Genomic DNA, 20,759 nt, shown 5'->3' with positions numbered 1-20,759 from the left:
TGCAGGGCCCCCATGCTGCCTCCTCCTGCTAACCACCCCCCATCACCGCCATAGCCTCGTCTTGTTTTACATTTTTAAAAACAGCACTTACCACTGAGATAATCTCGCCTTCTCTCTCTCACTCTCTTTCCTTTTCCTTCTCTCTTTCTATTGTCTGAAGCTTCCACAAATCTACTAGGATTTAAGCTCCACAAAACCCGTGCTCACTGTGGGATACTTAGAGCCTGGCCTGTGCCTGGCACACAGTAGGTGCTCAGTGAGTAATCACTGAGTTGTTGACCTCGCCTCTCAATAGAGTGATACCTGTGAGACATTGAACAACTGAAAGGAGCAAAAATACTTCAGACGATTCACCTGTAAAGGGGTTCTACAAGATCCTTTTCAAGAAAATCATGATCGTTCTTGACAGCCACAATGTTGATGGGAAATTGTGAATCTGAAAGAGAGAAAGAGAGACGAAGGAGTTTACGGGCCTTGTTTTATCTGAATGGGGGCACCAGGAACTTCAGGCCACTGCATTTCTGCACATACGACTGATTTTATTTTATTTTATTTTATTTTTTGGTGGGGGGAGGTAATTAGGTTTATTCAATCTCTGAGGCGGTACTGGGGATTGAACCCAGGACCTTGTGTACGCTAAGCATGTGCTCTACGACTTGAGCTGTACCCTCCCCCTTACGTAAGATGGATTTTAAGAGGTTACTGTCCATTGATGGGTGTGTTAGTCATGTTTAGATAGCAGACAGTTTTATTTTTATCCCCAAAAAAGGCTTTTAAGGGTATGAAAGAAGTGTGAAATATGAAAATAACCAAGAGCTTGACCTTGGATAAGACTGAATGCTCAGTGCCTGCATTTTGATAGCTCATCACTGTCACAGTACATTTCCTGAATGAAGAGCCTTTAAACTCCCACTGTCCACCTAAGGTGCAGGTTGCTGACGTCAATACTTGGTTTGGCAGATTCTTTTTTTTTTTCCCTCAGGAAAAAAAGTTTCCAGAAATACCCAAAGTTCAGTGGCCTCAGGTATTTCATTTTGTAGCAAAGTCCTGAGTCGTTCTGAGTATCAGCAAAATACTCAGTTGATTCTATCCGAAAAAGGGGAGAAATTCCAACACCATGCCTTTTCTCCCACAGACTATTCAGGCCAGCTTCGGAGGTCATGGGCACAGGTCCCAGTGTTAATTTTTGGTACCTCATTTGTGGAGGTAAAACTCGAGACCATTGGAACAGAGGCCACAGTCAAATCCAACAGACAGCGCTGGTCTCATCATTATCCTGCCGTTTTCTCTCTTTCTCATCTTTATTTGGCACTTGCTAATCATAATAAATCTAAGGGTATCGGATTTCTTATTGTGAGTTGGAAAGAAACAATTCCTCTTATGGTGAAAAAAAGTAGTGTGAGTGAATTCCAGATGGTGCCAGAATGAGGACTGTCTCGCTCTGCTAGAGAGGGAGCTGTGTGCAGCCGTGAGGAACACAGACACGGAAGCCCAGCTGCTCTGGCTTTCTGTCCTGGCTCTGCTACTCACTATCTGTAGGCTGTGGACCTCTGTTTCCTCATCTGTAAAGTGGGGATGAAGGTAATTATAATACCTACCCTAAGGTGCTGTGAATATTGAGTGAACAGTATATATACAGTACTTTGAACATTATCTGGCACATAGTGAGCTCTATATAAGTATTTGCTCTCATTATATTTATTAAATACATACGGCTGAAACACAATCCGACAGGCCCATTTTGCTTATGAGGAATCCACCTCTTAGTCATTTATGGACTCCACACTTAAATTGCATAGTATTTTGTGTTTACAAAGAGAGTGCATATTAAGGTAGAAAATCTATTACATGAAGGCTCAAGAAACTGAAATTAAAATTCTGAGTCTTCCATCTTATAATCCTGGAAAAGTCAACCTTTTTGGGCCTCTCTCTCATAATCAGTAAATTGGTGGTGGGGGTGGAAATAAGGGTTGCTTAAATCCAAACTATAAGACTGTCCTCCTTGTCTAAAAGGCTATGAGTCTATGAATGGTTTTATCAGAAATTTCAGACTTCAAAGCACATTGCAAGATAAGCTCTTCTCTATTCCCACAGAATTTAAGTGAGAGAATAGAAGGGTTTTTGTTTGTTTGCTTGTTTTTAAAATATAAAACTGAGCTTCTGGGTGAGTGGAGGAGATTCACCAGCGAGTAAAGGTTAATTGTGCTGATTCTCTCCATCCTACACGAACTGTATGCCACCAGGAAGAGAAGTCTACACTGTCTAGGGTACCAGATACCCTCTGTTTGGCCCTACAGACCCACTCTCCACTTTTCTGTATCCTGCTTTGTGCCCCAGGATCACTTTTGTGGACGGCATTCAAGGGGATGAACCCATGTCCTCTGCTTTCTTTTGTGTTTGGCCAGTGCGGAGCCCTGGCTGGAGACAGAGGGAGGAAGGAGTGTAAGGTCAGGGAATTTACCCTCCTGAGAGGCTGCCCATCACCAGCTGTGTCCTCTACTCCTAGGATCTGCTGCAAGATCTCTCTCCTTCCGGGTTCTGGCATCTTCTCCCTCCTTTTATGGCTTTGGGCCTAGGGTGGTGACAGCTCTGCTGCTACAAGCTCTGGGCTCCTGTACTGTTTGTTCCTCGTGGTTTCCTACGCCCTGCCCACATCTTTGTAATGAACACCTTTAAAAATAAATCCTCCTCGGGTTGTTCTGAGTGTGCCATCTGCTTACTGTTGGGATCCCAACTTATTCACTACATATTAGGACTATCCAAGAGTGGATGCTTTGGTTATCATTTTAGGTATAAGTAAAATATAGGTGAGTAAGTTCATTAACTGTCAAATAAAACATCAGCGAAAAGAAGTGTGATGCTGGCAATGAAAGCACTTACTCAAAGCCCTGAAAAGTAACATCTGATCCATGTCACATCTTAAACATTTTCATGTAAAGTAAACAGAACTAAAGAAAAGTCTCAAGGCAATTCGTTTTGTGATTTCTAGGAAATTTATCAGCAATTAGTTTGCTGTATCTTTCAGAAAACTGAGAGCAGTGAAGAAAAAACAAGAAAAGGAATAAGGAAGGAAGTGCAGAAAAGCGGCTGATGGCAGAACACTGGGAGGAACCGGGAGTTGGGGTCAGCGGTAAACAGATCAGAAGCAGGAAGTGCAGAGCAAAAAGAAGAGAAGGGAGAAAAGGAAGCAGACTTGGGACGCAATCCTCCTTTCTTTCTAAACTGGCATCAGTAGAAGCCCTGGGCATTGCAAAGGTGGAAGGAAGGAGAAAGCTAAGAAATAATGGTTGAGGAAAGACGTGGAAGTCAAAACACAGCACAAGATATATTTTGAGTTTATTCTCTTTGTGAAGAGTGAAGAGAAGCCCCACCTACCCTCGTATAACTGAGCGTACTGCGGGAACCCGGCGGCACGCAGCCAGTCGCATGCCTCCTTCGCCTCGATTTCTGAAACAGACAAGAAAGGGAAATGCATGAGTCCAATGGCCACCCACCGGGCCTCTACCTCCTCAATCAATGAGAAGCTGGTGCGCACTGTACAGGTTATTACAAAGCAAAATCGTCCTCCCCTAAGTCCATGTAAGTAGGCCTGCCCAGAAACGGGTGTAAAATGAGCAGGTATCACAAAGCTACTAGTTACGTGTCTGCTAAGATAATCTTCTACGTCGATCCATGAGTATTTGGATAATAACAAAACCACAGATTACAGAACACAAAGGCAGAGTTTCAGGCAGGGAAAACTGTCTTATTTATACACCAGGGAACCAGGGGACTAGGGAGAAGGAGGAAATACTTGTGATTTTTTAAATAAAATTTTTTAAACCTTCAAAGATAAAGCTAAGACTATGTATTCTACATTCCTTTATTCTTTCACTCTTGGGATAATGAAAGAACGAATATCTGGGCAGACTGTGAAAATCCTACTTTCTCATAAAGAAAGAAAACTCTTCCATTATTACAAAAATCCAATGTTTTATTTTTTCTTTAATTTTACTAATGGCTTTAATTCCAAAGGCCTTCTAATAAGATGTTCATTCGCCAAGCACACTGGAATGATTTCAGGATGCAGTGTGCAGCATGGAAGAGTAAAGGTGATTATCTGAAACTGAGATAAGTGTTTGATGTGGCTGCTAGAATCTCAGAGGGCCAGACCCAAGAGGTTGATGTGTCCTTCAGGTGACCATTTTTGGTGTGGACATACCAAGAGTGCATGGGACCACCTGCTTGGAGAAGCCATGGAGGAAGACGGGGGCAGTCTACAGTATGTGAACCAGGTCAGTTTTTGACCTTGTGAATCCTGGATCACTTCCCAACCACAATTCTGTTAGATAAATACACATGCAAGGGAAAAGAAGTTCATCTGTCAAAAGTTCAGTTTCTCCAAACAGAGTGAAACAGCCGATTATAACAGGTCTCTACCCAGGCCCCTTCTTCTGCTGGTGGGAGGGAGCCCGGTCAGGTCACTGTATTTCCATTTATTCTGACGTTCATTTTTCTCTGTAGCCAACATCAGAGAGTACAGGGTGTTCTTGGAATCACTGCACAAAAACGATCCACGCTAACATCAGCTGTGGGCCAAAGACTGCAATCTACGTGGAAAGCTCAATGTCTGTGCAACATAATGTTCAATGTGACCGAGCCACCTGGTCTACGGTAGGAAAACAGACCAAAGGCCAGACCATCACACAGGCTCCAAAGGGAAGAGCAAAAGCCTACAGCTCGTCCCACTGATGTGGTTGGATACGGGTTGAGATCCAGGCACCCAGAGCCTGTGGGGGCCCCTGTCCCAGAGTCCCTGCTTCTTCTGGCATCTTCTCATCCACTGTCACTCCAGAGACGGACAATTTCTAAATCTTGAGTTTTTTTCTCTAACGTGAGGGTTTTTTACATAATTGCTATCAGCACAGACCTGATAGGTACACATTCCTGCCTTGTACGCATCATTCAGAAAGATCTGGGGCACCGAGCTGGAAATAAAAGCCTTGGAAAGCATTTCTGTGAGAAGGGGTGAGTGAAGTGCAGTTTCAAAATGAATTGGCTGGATTGTACTGAACTGACCAACTTGGGCTTTCCCTTTGGAAGGTACAAAGGGAAATTATTGTAATGTCTCAAAAGTTGTACTTAGCACTCGTTTGAGAGTCCTGATGTGAAGGCTTCCATTTTGATAACTGTGCAATTATTTTAGGGAAGTAGGAAATGCACATGCTGACTGTCACGTGGAGGAAACTTGGTGTGTTACTCCCGAGTCAGAGACAGGCTGTTGCCTTCTAAGCTTTCAAGCTTCAGATTTTCTTTCTACTTCAATATAATACAGTGGCTAGTGATGAGAAAATATGTAATTTCTAGACATGTTCTAAACAGTTAAGAGTCAGCAAGTCTTAGAGAGCAGCACAGAATTCTGTCACACGAACGACATGAATAGTATGCATCTTTCCTTTTCTTATTACTTTGACTGTTACTGAAATATGGCATCAAGCAGGAGAGCCCGAGAGAGACAGCATGAAGAACACAGCGGGGAGACCTGGAAGGCAGGCGCTCTGCCACACAGGAAGCTCAAAGGAGAGCAGGACGCGAGCTTGTGAAAGGGCGTCCGCTCCACCAGATACTGGGCTAAGAAGGACAGGTGGGCACAGGGGTCGTTACAGAAAGACTCCTTTTGGAAGTAAGACTCTGGTTGCTCAGTGGAATAGGGAGATTTTATTTAAAAAGCTCTCTAGATAACTTCGTTTTGTTTTTTCATAAGAGCAACACAGATAATGAACTGAAACTCTACCTGTACATAAACATAAATAATCAAATCTTAAGTAGAACCCTGCTAACTCAACCTTCAAATAAGCTGATTTTTTAAAAATGTGTAGGCATTTTAAGTCTCTGAGGCAAAAGACAACAAGAACTGCAATTAGTCAATAATAAGTGAGAAGAAGCCACATCACAGTCACGGTGGACAGTTTCCTGCCATCACTCCCCACACCCAACTTGCTTTCTGTTTCTGAAATGTCTCCCAAACACATTCCCCCTCCTCGTCATACCTCAATTTAAGGGCAAAACAAGCTTTTTTTTTTTTTTAACCACTTAGTGTAATTAACTACTATCAAATTTGACTTTGCCCATCAAATTAAGTTGGAGAAAAAATGAACCTTACAATTTCTCCTGATTTTTTCCACAGCCCCTACTAACACCTATCAGTCAAATGCTAACATTTTCCTCAAGACATATTACCCATGCGATGGCCAAATGACTAGAGAATTTAGAAGGAATCATTATTGCCAGTATCATCATTTCACAAAGATCTACCTAATGAGATTTAAGTGACATCTGAGGAGAGAGTGAAAATTTCTTTTTCACTGACCTTTTTGCTAGCCAGCACAAAGTGACATAAAAGCTTTAAGGGACATTCAAATCACATGTCAACACTTCTGTTTATTCTCCATTTGCAGCCTATGCCTGGCCTTGTGGCAGCTCCAGGGCTACAGGGCAAAGCAGCAACCTTCTCCAGCAAATCTGAGTGTGGGGAGGGACCAGACAATGCCCTTGACATACTGGCCTACTGATTTCTACCGTGGTTATTGCATTATGTTACTGGAGAAAACTCAATCTGTTTGGCTCCAGAACATGATAGGTTTTCAGTAGAACTTTTGTAATCTGATCTTTAAGAGCACTCCACTCCCCTAAGTTCAAGGAGACCAAAGAACTTTGGGGTCTTAAGTCAACAGTTGTCTGGGAGCTGAAATCAACTGGATGAAAAGGGAACTATCCAGTTTTTCAACTGGCAGCTTGACCTGCATGAAACCAAGCAAATCTTTTCACTCAATAAATCCAGAAAATGGTTTGGTGTTCGATATGCTCTCATCACATATTTGTGATTCTACTTGAGGGACAGTCACTCACTTTGCCTCAATTACCTTTCCTCCATGTTTAGAATGTGGTAGGACCTCTGTCCAGAGACAGACCCAGCAGAGGGAGGCTGCCTCACTGGGTAACTGAGTTGCTGTACATCAGTGGGCACGAGAACAGAGCCACTGTGGAAACTGACCGTCGTCGGTGACACTGGCTTTAAAAAGTATTATAATGTTTCTTAATTATACATACTCAGTATTAAAAAGTTATAAAAATTCAGAAAGGCATAATGAAAGAAAAAAACCAACCCTTGTCCCATTACTAACACATAATTCAATACATGTTATTTGTCAAAATGAGAATCATGGTAATCCCTTTGGTTGATTACTTTTTGCATCTAATAAAATACACTGTGAGTATTTTCCCATATCAAGGTATTGACGGTAAAAATAGGAAATTTCCTTTATTTTGAGAATAATGCTTTTTAAAAAAAATTACCTGATTTTTGAATACTGCCATACTGGGGTGACAACATCAAGGTAGCCGAGAGGAAACAGTTTAGGTGGACTCGGTCACCACAGTCTGCTTGTGGGCAAGGCTGGAAGTATATGTGAGTTAAAAGAGATTTACAAGCTGTTTCTTCAAGGATGTACCATGTAGTGATGTTTGTACAGTCAGATGGACAAGGCTCTGAGTGCCTCAGTCAAGTAAGGAGGCAGGGTGAGCGCAGCACGTTTGCTGCCCAGGTCTGCAGGCCTGCCTTCACGTTACAAATTCATTGAATTTTTGAACTGGTGTTTCTAGAGTGCTTGGAACAGTGTGTTCTCCTAGCTAAGCATTTCCAGTACATTTTGGTTTACCTTATTTTTGGCACAGCAAACACTTTTTCCCACAGTTAACCCAAGGGGATACTATCCTTTCTAAATGACCAAAAATTCAAATTAGGGCCAAATTAAATGTCATTATCATCAGAAAATTAGCTGGCTAGAAGAAACCAGGTTTACCGTGGGAAGTTTAAGGCATATGTATTTATGTTGTTCTTACAAATCTCCTAGAATTTTGATGGACAAACTGGCTCCAATTTAAGTAGGTCTTCTTTCTTAAATGTTCATTAAAAGTACTCAAGAGAAGTAAGAGAAAAAGACATCATGGCTCTCCATGTGACTCAGAAATGTAGGCTTGAGAACAGTGTTTTGTTTTTGCATTTAAACTGGCTGACATGGTGGGTACCCTGCTTCTGGAAGATTATGGGTGACTCAGCCACCTCAGGATGTCTGCAATGGATGCAATTATCACTATTAAAGTAGATCCAAGGTATTAACGTTTCGAAAGGCACATGGTTGTTGGCTTAGGATGGTTTATACGGCTGAGTTAGCTTCACTATTAACGAACTTCTTCAGACAAACGATTCCTTTGTCTTCAGATGGAATTTCTCAAGTGAAGCCCGTTTACCGAAGCTGTGTTTATTTGGCCATACACTAGGCCAGATTTGTTAAAACCAACGCCAGAGTATCCATCGCATCCATACATGGACACGAATGATGTAAGCATTAATAGTATACAGGACCATGCACCCCTCCCCCAGGAGGACTTTGTAACCCTAATCACAGGTTCAGGAGGGAACGTCAAGTTTTGCAGTAACAACAGGCTTTGATTTAGATCCCGTGTCATGGCAGCAGGATACATCTTTTTGCTTCTTTGAGTTATATAATATATTTATTGTAATGTGTAAAAGGCCTAAATAAGTCTTAAATGTATACCAAATATAATTCTTTTCTAATCTGCATAATATTTTCTCTCCATGATATTCTAAGTTACTAACAGAGTCAAAGTACAGGTTATTCAGAATAAATTTAAGATGATTAATCTCTAAATATTCGTATCAGTGAACCAAGCGATAAACACACATTTTATCTCTCCATTACTTAAGGCAACTGTTTCTTTGATGTGTAGAAAAATACCTTGCAGTCAGCTAACACGTACCTATAAAAGAAAGAAACCAGGAAGATGTGTACAGCCCCAGGACACCTAGCTGTACTCAGTCAAGATGGAGATTCATGGCTGTGCTCATGTGTACCTTCTTCCTGAAAGCGGGAGTTTCAGGCATACCGAGATACACTATTTCATCACCAGTCCTTAACACCAGCCTTATTCTCAGGGGCTGTGAGGTATCTTCTGCGAGCTGGTTTCACAGCAAATCTAGCCACTTAAAAGTAATTTCTGTTAGAGTGAAAAAGAATCAAGCAAATTCCATACCTAAGCAGTAGGTCTAGTCTTCATTACTCAAGGATTGTTTTTAACACTCTTTTTCAGGAAATCATATTATATATGTCTATATCATTTATTAATTATTATTTATTTGTTTTATATAATTATAAATTAAAAATATATTTTATGTATTTAATATGAATTATACATAAATTTTATATAATTATAAATTTAAAATTCTAAGTGAAAATGATATATTTCGTATAATTATAAATTTATAATGAAAACACACACACACACACACAATCTTATATGTTCCCGATGAGTCCCTACTCTTTCCCGCTGCCATGTAACTTGCAGTTCTCCTCCAACTGGAAAGCATGTACTTCCCATCCCACTGATGTCTGGCTTGGCCATGTGACCCACACTGGCCAATGAAATGTGGGCAGAAGTATGTGAGTTTGAAGCAAAACTCTTCAAGAGCCATCACTTGTTCTGCCAGCTCTCCTACCCTTCCCTTTACTATGAGACCAGGATGTCTCCGACAGGCTATCCCTTCAGCCTGGGTCCTGGATGACAACAAGGAACAAAGCCACAGCAGAGCAGCTGCCTACATGTAATGTTAGCAAGAAATAAACTTCTATTGCTTTATGCCACTACAACTTGGGGGACGGCTTGTTACAGTGGCATAGTCTAGCATGAGCTCATTTAACATAGCTGCCAGCTGTTCCTTTTACAGATGAAGCACACGGGCGCGCTATGGACTTTTACTTCAACTTGACGCTGTCCCCTGTCAGAAGTGAATACACTCAGTCTCAATAATCATGTCTACTTGGAATTCTGCTTCCCTGCCTACCCAGCCTGGCTTGGATGCAATTTAAAAATGTAGATGATTCTTTCATGCTCCTCTGTCACATGCATCCATGCATGTGTGTGCACACCCACCGCAAACACACACACACTTTTTCTCACATATACATACAAACTTGCGCCACAAAAAATCAAAAGTTCAGTTGCCACTGAACAAGGAACATCTTCAGGAATATAAATACTACTCTCCATGCCCATATTCCCAGGAGTATGAAAAAAAGAAGAAAAAAGACAATTTCCCCACCAATCTCAAAGGAAAAGCAGAAAATCTATGCTCCACTAGCCAAATAGTTTCTGACCAGATTGTTTTGACTCAGGTTTTCCATGAGGCAGGGTAGCTCTCTATTCTCTTCTTTCATTGGGTACAGACTGTTCCCGTCAGGGGCTTGTGGTATTTCTTGGGGAGGCTGCGTGCATACACAAGCAGATGAACATCCTCAGCTCTGCGAGGCTGTGGAGCCACTGCCTACCACTGAATCCCAAGAGGTTCTTCGAGATGGAGTCAGTTATGTAACTGAAATGCAAGGTAGGGGAACCGAGAGTTGATTCACACAATCAGAAAGAGGGTCGTCATTTGCAGGCCTTGGCCAAAGTACCTCCATGTTGATGCACCAAGAGAACAGAATCTTGAGTAACCTCTCTTGGGAAAAGGGAGTGAGATTCTGGAGATGGCCTCTCTCTGTCTCTCTCTCTCTCTTTCTCTCTCTCTTACTTGGCTTCTTTGGCTTCTCTTGGAAAGGTGGAGAGTAAAAGTCTACAGTGGCTGACATGCTGTTGGCTCTCTGGAGCAGAAGCTCTAACTTCCACAGGGTTGGCCACACTGCCAGTGTCAGAAGGGCCCCCATGTATTCATTGTCATGCTCATGACTGCTTGTCCCGGGACAAGCAACTGCTTCGGACAAGTGCCACCACCACTAGGAAGTCCGTTTTCTTGGCTTTGGACAGGTATCCTTCTATCCTACACTGCTTTAAGACTTATTCTTTAAATGTTAAAATTATTCACGTCTTTAGGGAATACAGCCCTTTCTGTATCTATTCTCAGGCATATGTGAATGTCAATACTTATAAAGGCTTGTCTGCTATTTCAGATACTTAGCCCAACTCTGTTAGAACTGTGGGTACTCCAATCGCACCAGAAGCTTTCATGATATCGGGGAAGACTGTACCATGCAGGCATCAGAAGGAGCACAGATGTGCCTGGATGAAATAACTGTAAGAATCCTACAGACTCTTTTCAACTCTTTCACTCCTCATGGGGCTGGCGTGGCAAGCTGCGACATCACCAGAGCTTCTGACTCCCAATTCAAGGCTTTATGCATTTAACTTCTTAGCAACTATAATACCAGGATCAATCAAAACTAGTGTTTGTTTAATTTAATCCCAAGAAAATATGTGCACAACTCAAGTGTAATTTTATCATCTGACTCTGCATAGAAACTTGATGATGTATGTATGTGTTTTATTTTAAAATATTTACTGAGAAATATTTATTGGGATAAGATATTTACTGAGAATTTTTCAACGTGGCTGCCATTTTTCTGGAATGCTTTCTACTTGTCTGCAGTGGCACTGGTGCTGTGAAGGATATTCTAAACATATATTACTTATCCCGGAAAATTAGAATCAGATTCAAGAAATTAAGTTTTTATTCGGTTTTGAGCAATGGATTCATTTTTCTCCATGTCCTTCAAGGCCAAAGAGACTGTTGAGTTTAGAGGTTCACTCTCTAAATACAGGGATTTTCATTTTGCAAATCATTAATAGACACTGACATTATATATCCCCTACAGAAACCAATTTAAAAGGGCACAGGTACTTGGAATAGCTTTAACTGATTCAGGGTGGGGGGAGATTAAGCTCCTAACTGAAGAAGTGAGAAACAGCTTGTATGCTGGAACACTCCCCCCCTTCTCATCAGACACAGTACTGCATCACAGATTTGGGTCATACTATGGTCTTACTACATGCCCTACTGGTATTACAGTCAACCGAAGCATCCCATAAATACACCGTGAATGCAATCACATAGGTTTACAAAATTATATACACTATAAAAAAGTTCAAAACATGATGCAAGTTTATAGTTTGATTTGTACAGCAGATAACTTCTTATTTTAAAGAGTTCTTTGGGTCTTAATCATTATTGTCACAAAATCTTAACTGGATCTCTTCAAGTTTTAAGAACACAGTAGGAAATGGCAGAAGTTTGTGTTTGTAAACACACAACTACCTCTAAATGGGGGTCCAGGCAACTCTACCTTGCAAAACATAAACGTAATTTAATTACCTAACCAGTTGTGAGCGTGTAACAATTTTCATTAACGCAGTCACCATGATGGTCTTGACTAATATGCTTACTCAATTACTCACTGAACTCAGGCATTAAGGAATTATTTCCCCTAAGAACAGAGTTGAAAAAGAGATGAAAGGAACTTAAAATTCCCTCTTAAATCTAACAGAAGAGTAGCAAAGTCTAAACCTAAGATGTAGAATACTCGAAAGAAAGAAGGAAGAAAGAAAGAAAGGTTGCCATAATTCTGCCATCTAGAGATCTATTAACATTTTGCTGGCATATATGTAATCTGTCATTCTTTTATTATGAAGATGTGTACATGTATCGAGGCTAAGTATACTATTTTACATAATCTTTAAACGAAATTGTAGTCTTCTTTTTCACTTGACATTCACTTTGAACCTCTTTCCATGCCAACAGATGTTCTTCTCAAACATTCTGCTTGGCTGAATAACATTCCTATCGCCATGACTTTAAAAAGCATCTTCCTTTATCAGTTTAGGCTTCCATAATTACAGGTTAAAAATAATAAACCCAGTTCTCTGGAGGCTTTCATTCTAAATAAAGAGTTTTGCCGGAACATGCATCCTGGTAAATGTATTTCAGGGAGTACTACTGGGTTGATATTTCTCATCTTATTTTACATTCTGGATTAAGACACACTTCATATGGTTTTGATTTATATTCTCAGCAGACTTCAAAAAGGAAGTTCCAAGTGGAAGTTTATTCATACACCAGAACTATGTTTAAATGATGCTGCGGGGATGTCTTAAACTAACACAAGTCAGGAAGTTCAAAGTTGAGGTTAGATCCTGGACCATGTTCCCACCTCTTCCTCCTTGGTATTTGGAAAGTGGAGATTTTATGTAACAGCTGTTCCGCTTGTCTTTGACCTCCTGCATACGTATTTAGATAATTTCCAAGACACATTTCAAAGCTTTACGTAATAAACTGGTATTTTCTAAAGAGTGTTGCTGCAGTTTCAGGGTTACATTTAAAAAACAAAACAAAACAAACAAACTAGACCAAATAAAGAAAAACTCCCATCTTATTTTAACAACTAGATGAATATTTGGAGTCTACATGACTCCTAAATTTTTTTAAATAATCAGAAGCAAAACATGACCCAAATTTCTAAAACTAGCAAATTTGCCAAGAGTGTATCTGTTTAGAACAAAACAGTTCTACTTTTGTACAGGGTTAATATTATTGTTTTAAAGGGGAGTTCAAAAATACTTTCTAATTTCATTTTGCTCTTACCTAACGGCATACGTATAACTTAAAGATAACAAGTTTCTGCTCTAGTTGAATACCCATAGTTAGTTTTATGAATTAACTTTTTAAAAAAGAACCTGTCAATTTGTTCCTTTATTTGAGGGCATACGCAGATTAACCGGTAATCAGAGGTAACATGACTTAAAGTGGTGAGAAGCACTAACTCTTATTACCTTCACGTCCTTGGGTAGGTTAACTTCAGTGTGCCTCAGTTTCCTTATCTATAAAATGGGAATAAACAACAATGCCTACCTCAGAGCATTGTCGTAAGGCTGAAATGAGTTATTGCCTGTGTTTGTTTTATTACTACAGTGGAGGTGTCTACTGTTACTTTCCCATAGTAGAAGATTGTGGTTCTGATGGTCTTGGATTCTCTCCATTCAGCTCTTCTTCATTTGGCCTTCAGTTGCACAAGGCATTCACCTTAATGATTTAGTCAACAGATACCTGTTGGGTACCCACAATGTGAAAAGCCTGCTGTTAAGCACAGTGGGAGGATGCAGGGCTGTGGGCAGCAGGGTCCTGCCCTGCAGGTCTCTAACCCCAGCAGGGAAGACAAAGTCGTGTTCAGACATGGCCATAACCTAAGGGAGCAAAAGCCTTCCAGGGCAGGACAAAGTCCTCCAGGGCTCAGAGCAAGAGCGGACATTTTGGATCAGGTAATCAGGACCAGCTTAGCAGGTGAGATGAGATTTGAGCCAGAAGATGGTTGGCTAACTGGGTCTGCTGGCAGCAATCCCTGCTCACCCATGGACTCATTCTGAAGCTGGGATTCCCTTGAAATCAGTGCCTTCCTGGTGTAGGTTCTAATGCTCCTCATCTGCACCTGTGGGAGGGCCTCAGGCCAAGTGCCACCTGTCCCCTACATACAGATTCTTCTTACAATGAGAATCTAACAGCCAATTCATTTTTTCATTCTACGGACAATTTTGATATCCTCTTTCTGTTCAATAACGCTGTATCACTGGAAGTACAACTCAATGCTGTTCAACAAGACGTAATGAGGATCATAAATGAAATGTGACATTTGAAAGTGGTAGTAAAGGCTTTTCACCGGCTGCTGCTTTCAGGATACGAACATCAGGTTGGGGAAGACAGTCTTGTGATTATAGTTTACGAGGTGCCTACCAGTTAATAGGTAAAATATTAACAATCACGTGCTTGACATATGAGGATCTCAAGGGCAAAGATAAGTTTAAACATACCAAACACATCAGAGCCCTGGGAAAGACATCTGTAGCAGACACGCAGCCTTCACTAAGAGAACTGCCGTCAGAAGATTATTTGTCCATGTTATGAGAAAAAAACCCTGAACTAATAAGTAAATCTTGAGCATGGGACATGGGCTTGCTGTGGATTAATGACAGGGAGAAGTTGAGGGTTCATGAGGAGCCCAAGGCCACTGACCTCAAGAGGTTACGGGTCTCCCAGATAGCTTCCTGTCAAGGTCATTCCCACTATTAAAAGCATCTTAGCTGTGTATTCAGGGATCTGCTTTGTGAGGAGGCAATTGGGAAAGTAGTTCAGATACCATTCAGATACTTCACGCATTTACATTTAAAAGTGGAGAAATACTTTGCTCTTAATCTTAAAATGATTATAATTAATGTTTCATGACTGCTCAAGTTACACCCAATGGTGAACAAAAAATTCAGAAAACAGTCCTCTTTGAACCTTTTGTTTTTCCAAAATAAGGAACAGTAAGTACATATTAACACACTAACATACACACAAACATATATTTATATAAATATATATATTTTAAATTAAGATGAAGTCTGTCTTCTGTCTTGCTTAGGCCAATGTATGAACTAAAGCCTTTGAACCCAGAGTGTTTAGAAGGAGCTCAGGCCCGAGAGTGTCTCTGCATGCAAATGTTACTACACAGGTGCTTTACTTGCTAAGGTGACCTAGTTTCATCAAGTTCTCTGATTCACTTATTCTGCCCCTCAGGTACTCACGTTTAGCCCAAGAAAGAAAAGTTTATGCACCTTTGAGGCTTAAAAGAGGGCCAGCTTTTTCCTGCTTTGTTCCCTGCGGGCAATCAGGTTTTACTTTTGGAATTTGGAGAGAGAATTTCTCTCTCTCTGTCACACACACACACACACACACACACACTCCTACACCCTCCCCACACAAATGTATATAGTATAGGGTTCTGTAACCCTGTCATAGGCAAAACCGCAAGCATCCTTAAATAAGTATGTGAATTTTTATATCCTCTTAAATTATCACATTGCAGGTACACATCTGTTTACCAGACTGGAAAACAGATTGCATCTTTGCATGTCCAGTTGTTAGCCCAGAGCTTTGCAAATGAATGTTGACTGAAAGAGTGAATAACTATATTAAGAGGAACATATTTATAGCTTTAAATATTCACAGGCCAATAAACACCTAAAACATTTTTCAGATATTCAGGTCCCTCTGAACTCACAGGGCTGCTATAAATATGGGAACATGTACTGCGAACATACTTTGCAAACTTGTAAAACCCTGTATGAAAGTAGGTTTATATAACACTATTTTTCGAGCTGCGATTCTGCCTCTAGGAGACATGCTCCCAGACATCCCTGGGCAGCAGTGTCTTTGTAGATCTTGGTGTTGCCTGTGTTTTCTGAAGGGCAGGCCATCTGACACGCTCCCAGCACTGACTGGGAGAGTCATTTCTGCTGGCTCCAATCCCTTCCCCTCCCCTCTGCATGGAATCCTTGGGAATTCCAAGGCCAGAGATTACGGCAAGATTTAGTCTTGGAGGAATAACAGCCAGAAAAGATTTTCCTGTTTTCTCACAAAGGAATCACTCTCCCTTTTCAAGATCAACAAACTGATTGGGACACAGTCATTCATACTTGAGAATAACCAGACACAACCATAGAAAAAGAGTATCATAAGCCTTTCAAATGTTTTGACTACAATCTTTAGTAAGAAATACACTACCTGTAGATGTGAGCACGTACACACACACACACAGAAACTGAAACAAAGTTTTACAAAACAGTAATTACACTTTATACACATGCAATGCCACCTGACAGAACAGAATTTTCTGTTCTCTTCTCTTCTCTTCTATTGAAAACTGCTGGATATACCCGTTAGCTGTATGTCCTAGGTGACTTCATGACCCTCAATTTAACGAACACGGCCTGAGATGACACTGTTTTATGAGAAACATCTGGTTAAATCAATGAATAGACTGAATCTAGTTCTAAGAGTCTGACAGCTGGGGGTCTTCCTAGACTCCTTCCCTCTCCTGAATTCCCTGTTCTCACAAACGAACGCCATCCTGCTGAGTTTCTCTCCGAAATGTATTTCTCAATCTCCCATCTGCCCACCTCCACTGTCTCTGCAACAGACTCCTAACAGGTGCCCCTGCTTTCGTTCTTGCCTTCCTCACCTCTCTTAAGATGCATTCTCCCTAAAACTCCTTCACGCCTCCCTGTCACCCACAGAACAAAGTACCAGCCCATTATCACAGCCCGCAGTGCCCTCCCTCCGCTGGCTGCCGCCTGCTTCCACTTTGGGCCTTGCTGGAACTGCAAGGAGGTCGCCAGCCCCCGGGTGCCATTTCACATCCCACGCTTGCGCTTGTGCTGTTTCTTCTTCGTCTGTCACATCCCTCCTACTTCTTTTTCTCGTGACTTACTCTCATTTGTCTTCTATCAAGATTCAGCTAGGACATCATCTCCTGGATCCCGGGTCGGTTTGCCCTTCTCTGGACTTTCCTACATCTAGTGCAGTCCTTACAACGTTAGACTGAAGTGTTCTTGCTACAAGTCTGTCTCCCCATTAAACCACAGCTTTCCAAGGGCAGAGGTTGCCTGATTCACTTTTTGCACCTCTAGTGCCTGGCAGAGCATTTGGAACCCAGTGTGTGTTCAGTGCAAGCATTCTTAAATAAATATGCTGAATGTGGAGGAGCTGAGATGCTCTGCTTTTGTTCCAAGTGTCCCCGGGCACCCCGCTTTCACCAGCATTGCTCTGTGTCCATCCCAGACCAGAATGGACTGCTATCCCTTGTGTTTCTTCCCAGCAAAGGACCTCCAGATACTGCTGGTCAAAGGTCTTTGGCGAAGGTAACTCTGGCCCCTGGAAAACCTCTCTTGCTTTTTTCTCCTTTATTATTTGATTGAAAGAGGCTGAGAGGCACCTGCTGGGTTGTCATAGCTTTCTGTTCCACTCCATTGAGAACTCTGCCGGTACTGCTGCTGGGCCTGAGGATGAACTGAGTGCCAGCCCCAGTCTTAATCAATAACAAATCAAAGACATGAAATCTCATGCAACTTAGAGGCTTTCCAGATGGATTTGGAATAGGGTTGCGAAGTCAGATTTGGTCCAGAGTCATTCCCAATCTGGACTACTCTGGGAGAAGGAGGGTGTTTCTGGTGATGAGCAAAAAGGCTTATGTCCCCTCAGGAGCAGACTGGGGCCTCATTCAGTCTGGACCACCCAAATCTCCCTGGATATGCCCTGGTGGAAACCCAGCTCCCTGAGGCTGCCCCACTTGTACCTCCAAAGGAATCATCCAGTCAGTCCACGACGGCACCCGGGGGAAGAGGTTATGCCTTCAATTAGAGTAGAGTAATGCCTCTCCTGAAATGTAACCACACTTGAGTAGAGAAATCCCTCCTCTTGAAACATAACTACACGCAGCTATGACTATTTTGGTTCTTAGGAGCAGAGGGAAAATGTGTGATGTACTGGAGTGACCTTATTTGGACGCTAGATTTAGTTAAGTCTGCCGAGAAGACCTTCCTGTGAGTAAATTACTCTGCTTAGTTAAAGCATCTCCTTCCTTGAAGATGTAGATTGTTGGACACCTCCTCCAAGAAGCCTTCCCTAAACTTTCTACTTACGGTCTCTACCACTCCATGATCTCTGGCCATCTTGAATGATTTGACCTGTTATATGTAATCATGAATTCCATCTCTCTGTTAACTTAAAGTCTGAGCACAGAGAATTTGTAAACAGTAGGGGCTCAGTATAGGTTTGTGGTGGTTGTGGCTGTTACGGCCACTGTTAGTAACTAATATAAAAGTAGCTTGTATATGGGCCAGTTGATGATTGATGATGATGATGATTGATGGCCCTTGTTCATTTCTAAAGACCAGAAAGCAGCCTGGGGGAAAGGAATGAATATCTCCAGTGGATAAAGTAAAGGCAGGAACAGATAAGGGAAAGAAGACAGCAAGCTGAGATCTGAGCCCCCCTGAGTGTAGCAGTGGAGGGCAGAGTGGAGGATGGGCTGACTGGAGGGGTCCCTGAGCAAAACTCAAGTATCAAACCTCAAAGTCTCAGTATCCTCATCCAGAAAATGTGCGCCATGTTACATATACTCTTCAGAGCAGCTGTAAGAATGTGAGAGAAACTCCAGGCCAAGGAAGGGCATTTTGTTTACTGCTGTAATCCTGGTTCCTGGCACAGGGCTTTGGACTTGACTCTGTGTTTACATTTGTTGAACAAAATAAATTACGTACATTGACAAAAAGCAGGCACTTAAAAACTGGAGCTATTATTATCGACTGAAATGAGTACCTTTTATATTTCCCATTGACATACTCAAATGGCAGAAGAAAATAAACAGGTGTCCTCTATGAATTTATTTGACATTTCCACCTTTATAGAGGACAAGTAGAACATGCCCACACTTATTTTACTACACAAAGCTTTCCCTCAAATTTTAAGAAAACCAATGCTCCAAGACGCACCGTCCTGTAGCTTTTATACTCCGGGACATTCTGCGGGGCTGAAGGGGCTCAGATGTAAATTTTAAAAAGAATTTTCACTTTCAGAGAGGTGATTTATCATTATATTTTAATAGCAGCTTCCCTAAACACTAGAAAATGTGAGGCTCAAGAAAATTCCAACTCCACTCGAGACAGGATGACATTGCTGGACCCGGAAGTTCGACTAGAATAAACTGAGACACAGAAGGCAATGGACAGCTGACTACTGGTTAAGCTTAAGACCACAAGACAGAGGCAGAATCTGCTCAGCAACACAGAATGCTGGCTTGAAAACACAGACCTTCTTAAATACATTTCTACAAAATAGCAGGAGCTGTGACATTCTGAAGGCAATTTGGGCATTTTATTCGGGAATGTAACCAGCCCCCTTCAAAGATAACTTCAGACAGAGAACCCAAATTTGATCACTCACTCTGCTGCTTAAAATCCTTCAGGGCTCTCAGATCCTTCCAAAGTAAAATGCGAACTTCAGAGGACAGCGTACAACTCTCCAGCTCAGCGTGGGTCCCCGGCGTGTCCCAAACCTCAGCTGGGCACATGGCCTGGCCCGGGAGGTACTGAATAACTCACAGCTCCCGAAAACTGCCCCCTCCAGCCACCCCCATCCTCTGCTCCCTTTCAGTACTTTTCCTAAGTCTAGAATGACTTGCTCCCTCTTGATCTGACCAGCTCATTCTTACTCTTCCTTCCCCCTCTATTTCTTTCTCAGCTCTAGTGTAACCTTCCCTGTGAAGTCTGTCCTGACCACTGCTCCCTGCCTCTCAGGGTTCTCCTGAGGAGGGTTCTCCCCGTCTCTCCTGGGCACACTCTGTGTACCCCTGGCCCAGCACTTACCCCGGCACTGGCACTGGGATGTTCGGTTTATTCTGCTTTGCTGTTTCCCTTCACAGGCATGGTCTTTGCATATCCTGTGCCAGCACAATGCCCAGCACCTCAAAGGGGCTTGATTAATGTCTGTGCGGTGAACTGAGGAAGCTTCTAGCACACAAGCTCAAAGAAACTTAGAGCAAGAAGTAAATGATAGTCCTCTCTCATGCTTCCAGCCACTGACGGTGGGGAAGAACCTCACTGCTCCCCAGTGACCTTTGAAGCATCAGCAAAGATTCCAAACCTCCACACTTCCTTTCCTTGTTGTTTTCACTCACACTGAAACAGGAACACCATGGATTTGCATCACAGCCTGGAAACACAGTCACAGGGAGAAAGGGTTTCGTTTGGGACAGAAAGAACCACACGCTTTCTCATGAATCAAACCCCTAAATAGAACAAAACATAAAGTGGAGCACGTTCCACTCAGATGAGGTCCTAACCCTCCCCTTGGTACAAAAAGTGCCCTCGTGCATCATGTTGGTACTAATGGACCATGTTCATAACCACTTAAAATTTTACACCTCTCTTCTCCATCAACTGTGGTTTCTATTTAGAGTCTAAACAGTATGTTGTTAGTTACATATTCCGTAGTGCCACTTACTTCATAACACAATAATGGTAGCAGCAAATTTAGAGTACTGGAAGTTAATAACCCCAAG

The 20,759-nt window shown here is 42.0% G+C and overlaps 1 protein-coding gene and 1 long non-coding RNA gene across 2 annotated transcripts in view; both read right to left on the bottom strand.

Moving 5' to 3' along the window:
• The window catches only part of STARD13 (StAR related lipid transfer domain containing 13), a 210,189-nt gene that overhangs the window by 56,207 nt on the left and 133,223 nt on the right, over positions 1-20,759 (bottom strand). The window contains 2 exon segments of the mRNA XM_032496319.1: positions 355-436; positions 3,376-3,447. Of these exon segments, the coding sequence (XP_032352210.1) occupies positions 355-436; positions 3,376-3,447 (154 nt within the window).
• On the bottom strand, positions 9,377-19,828 carry LOC116668573. Its single transcript, XR_004325724.1, has 4 exons — positions 17,099-19,828; positions 13,080-13,089; positions 12,136-12,141; positions 9,377-9,387 (listed from the first exon to the last, which is right to left on the bottom strand). It is a non-coding gene; the product is annotated as an uncharacterized LOC116668573 (long non-coding RNA).

The sequence above is a fragment of the Camelus ferus genome, chromosome 14 (genome assembly GCF_009834535.1).
Source record: "Camelus ferus isolate YT-003-E chromosome 14, BCGSAC_Cfer_1.0, whole genome shotgun sequence".
Taxonomy (NCBI): domain Eukaryota; kingdom Metazoa; phylum Chordata; class Mammalia; order Artiodactyla; family Camelidae; genus Camelus; species Camelus ferus.
Note: the sequence above shows the minus strand (reverse complement) of the source record. Positions and strands in the feature narration are given on the sequence as shown.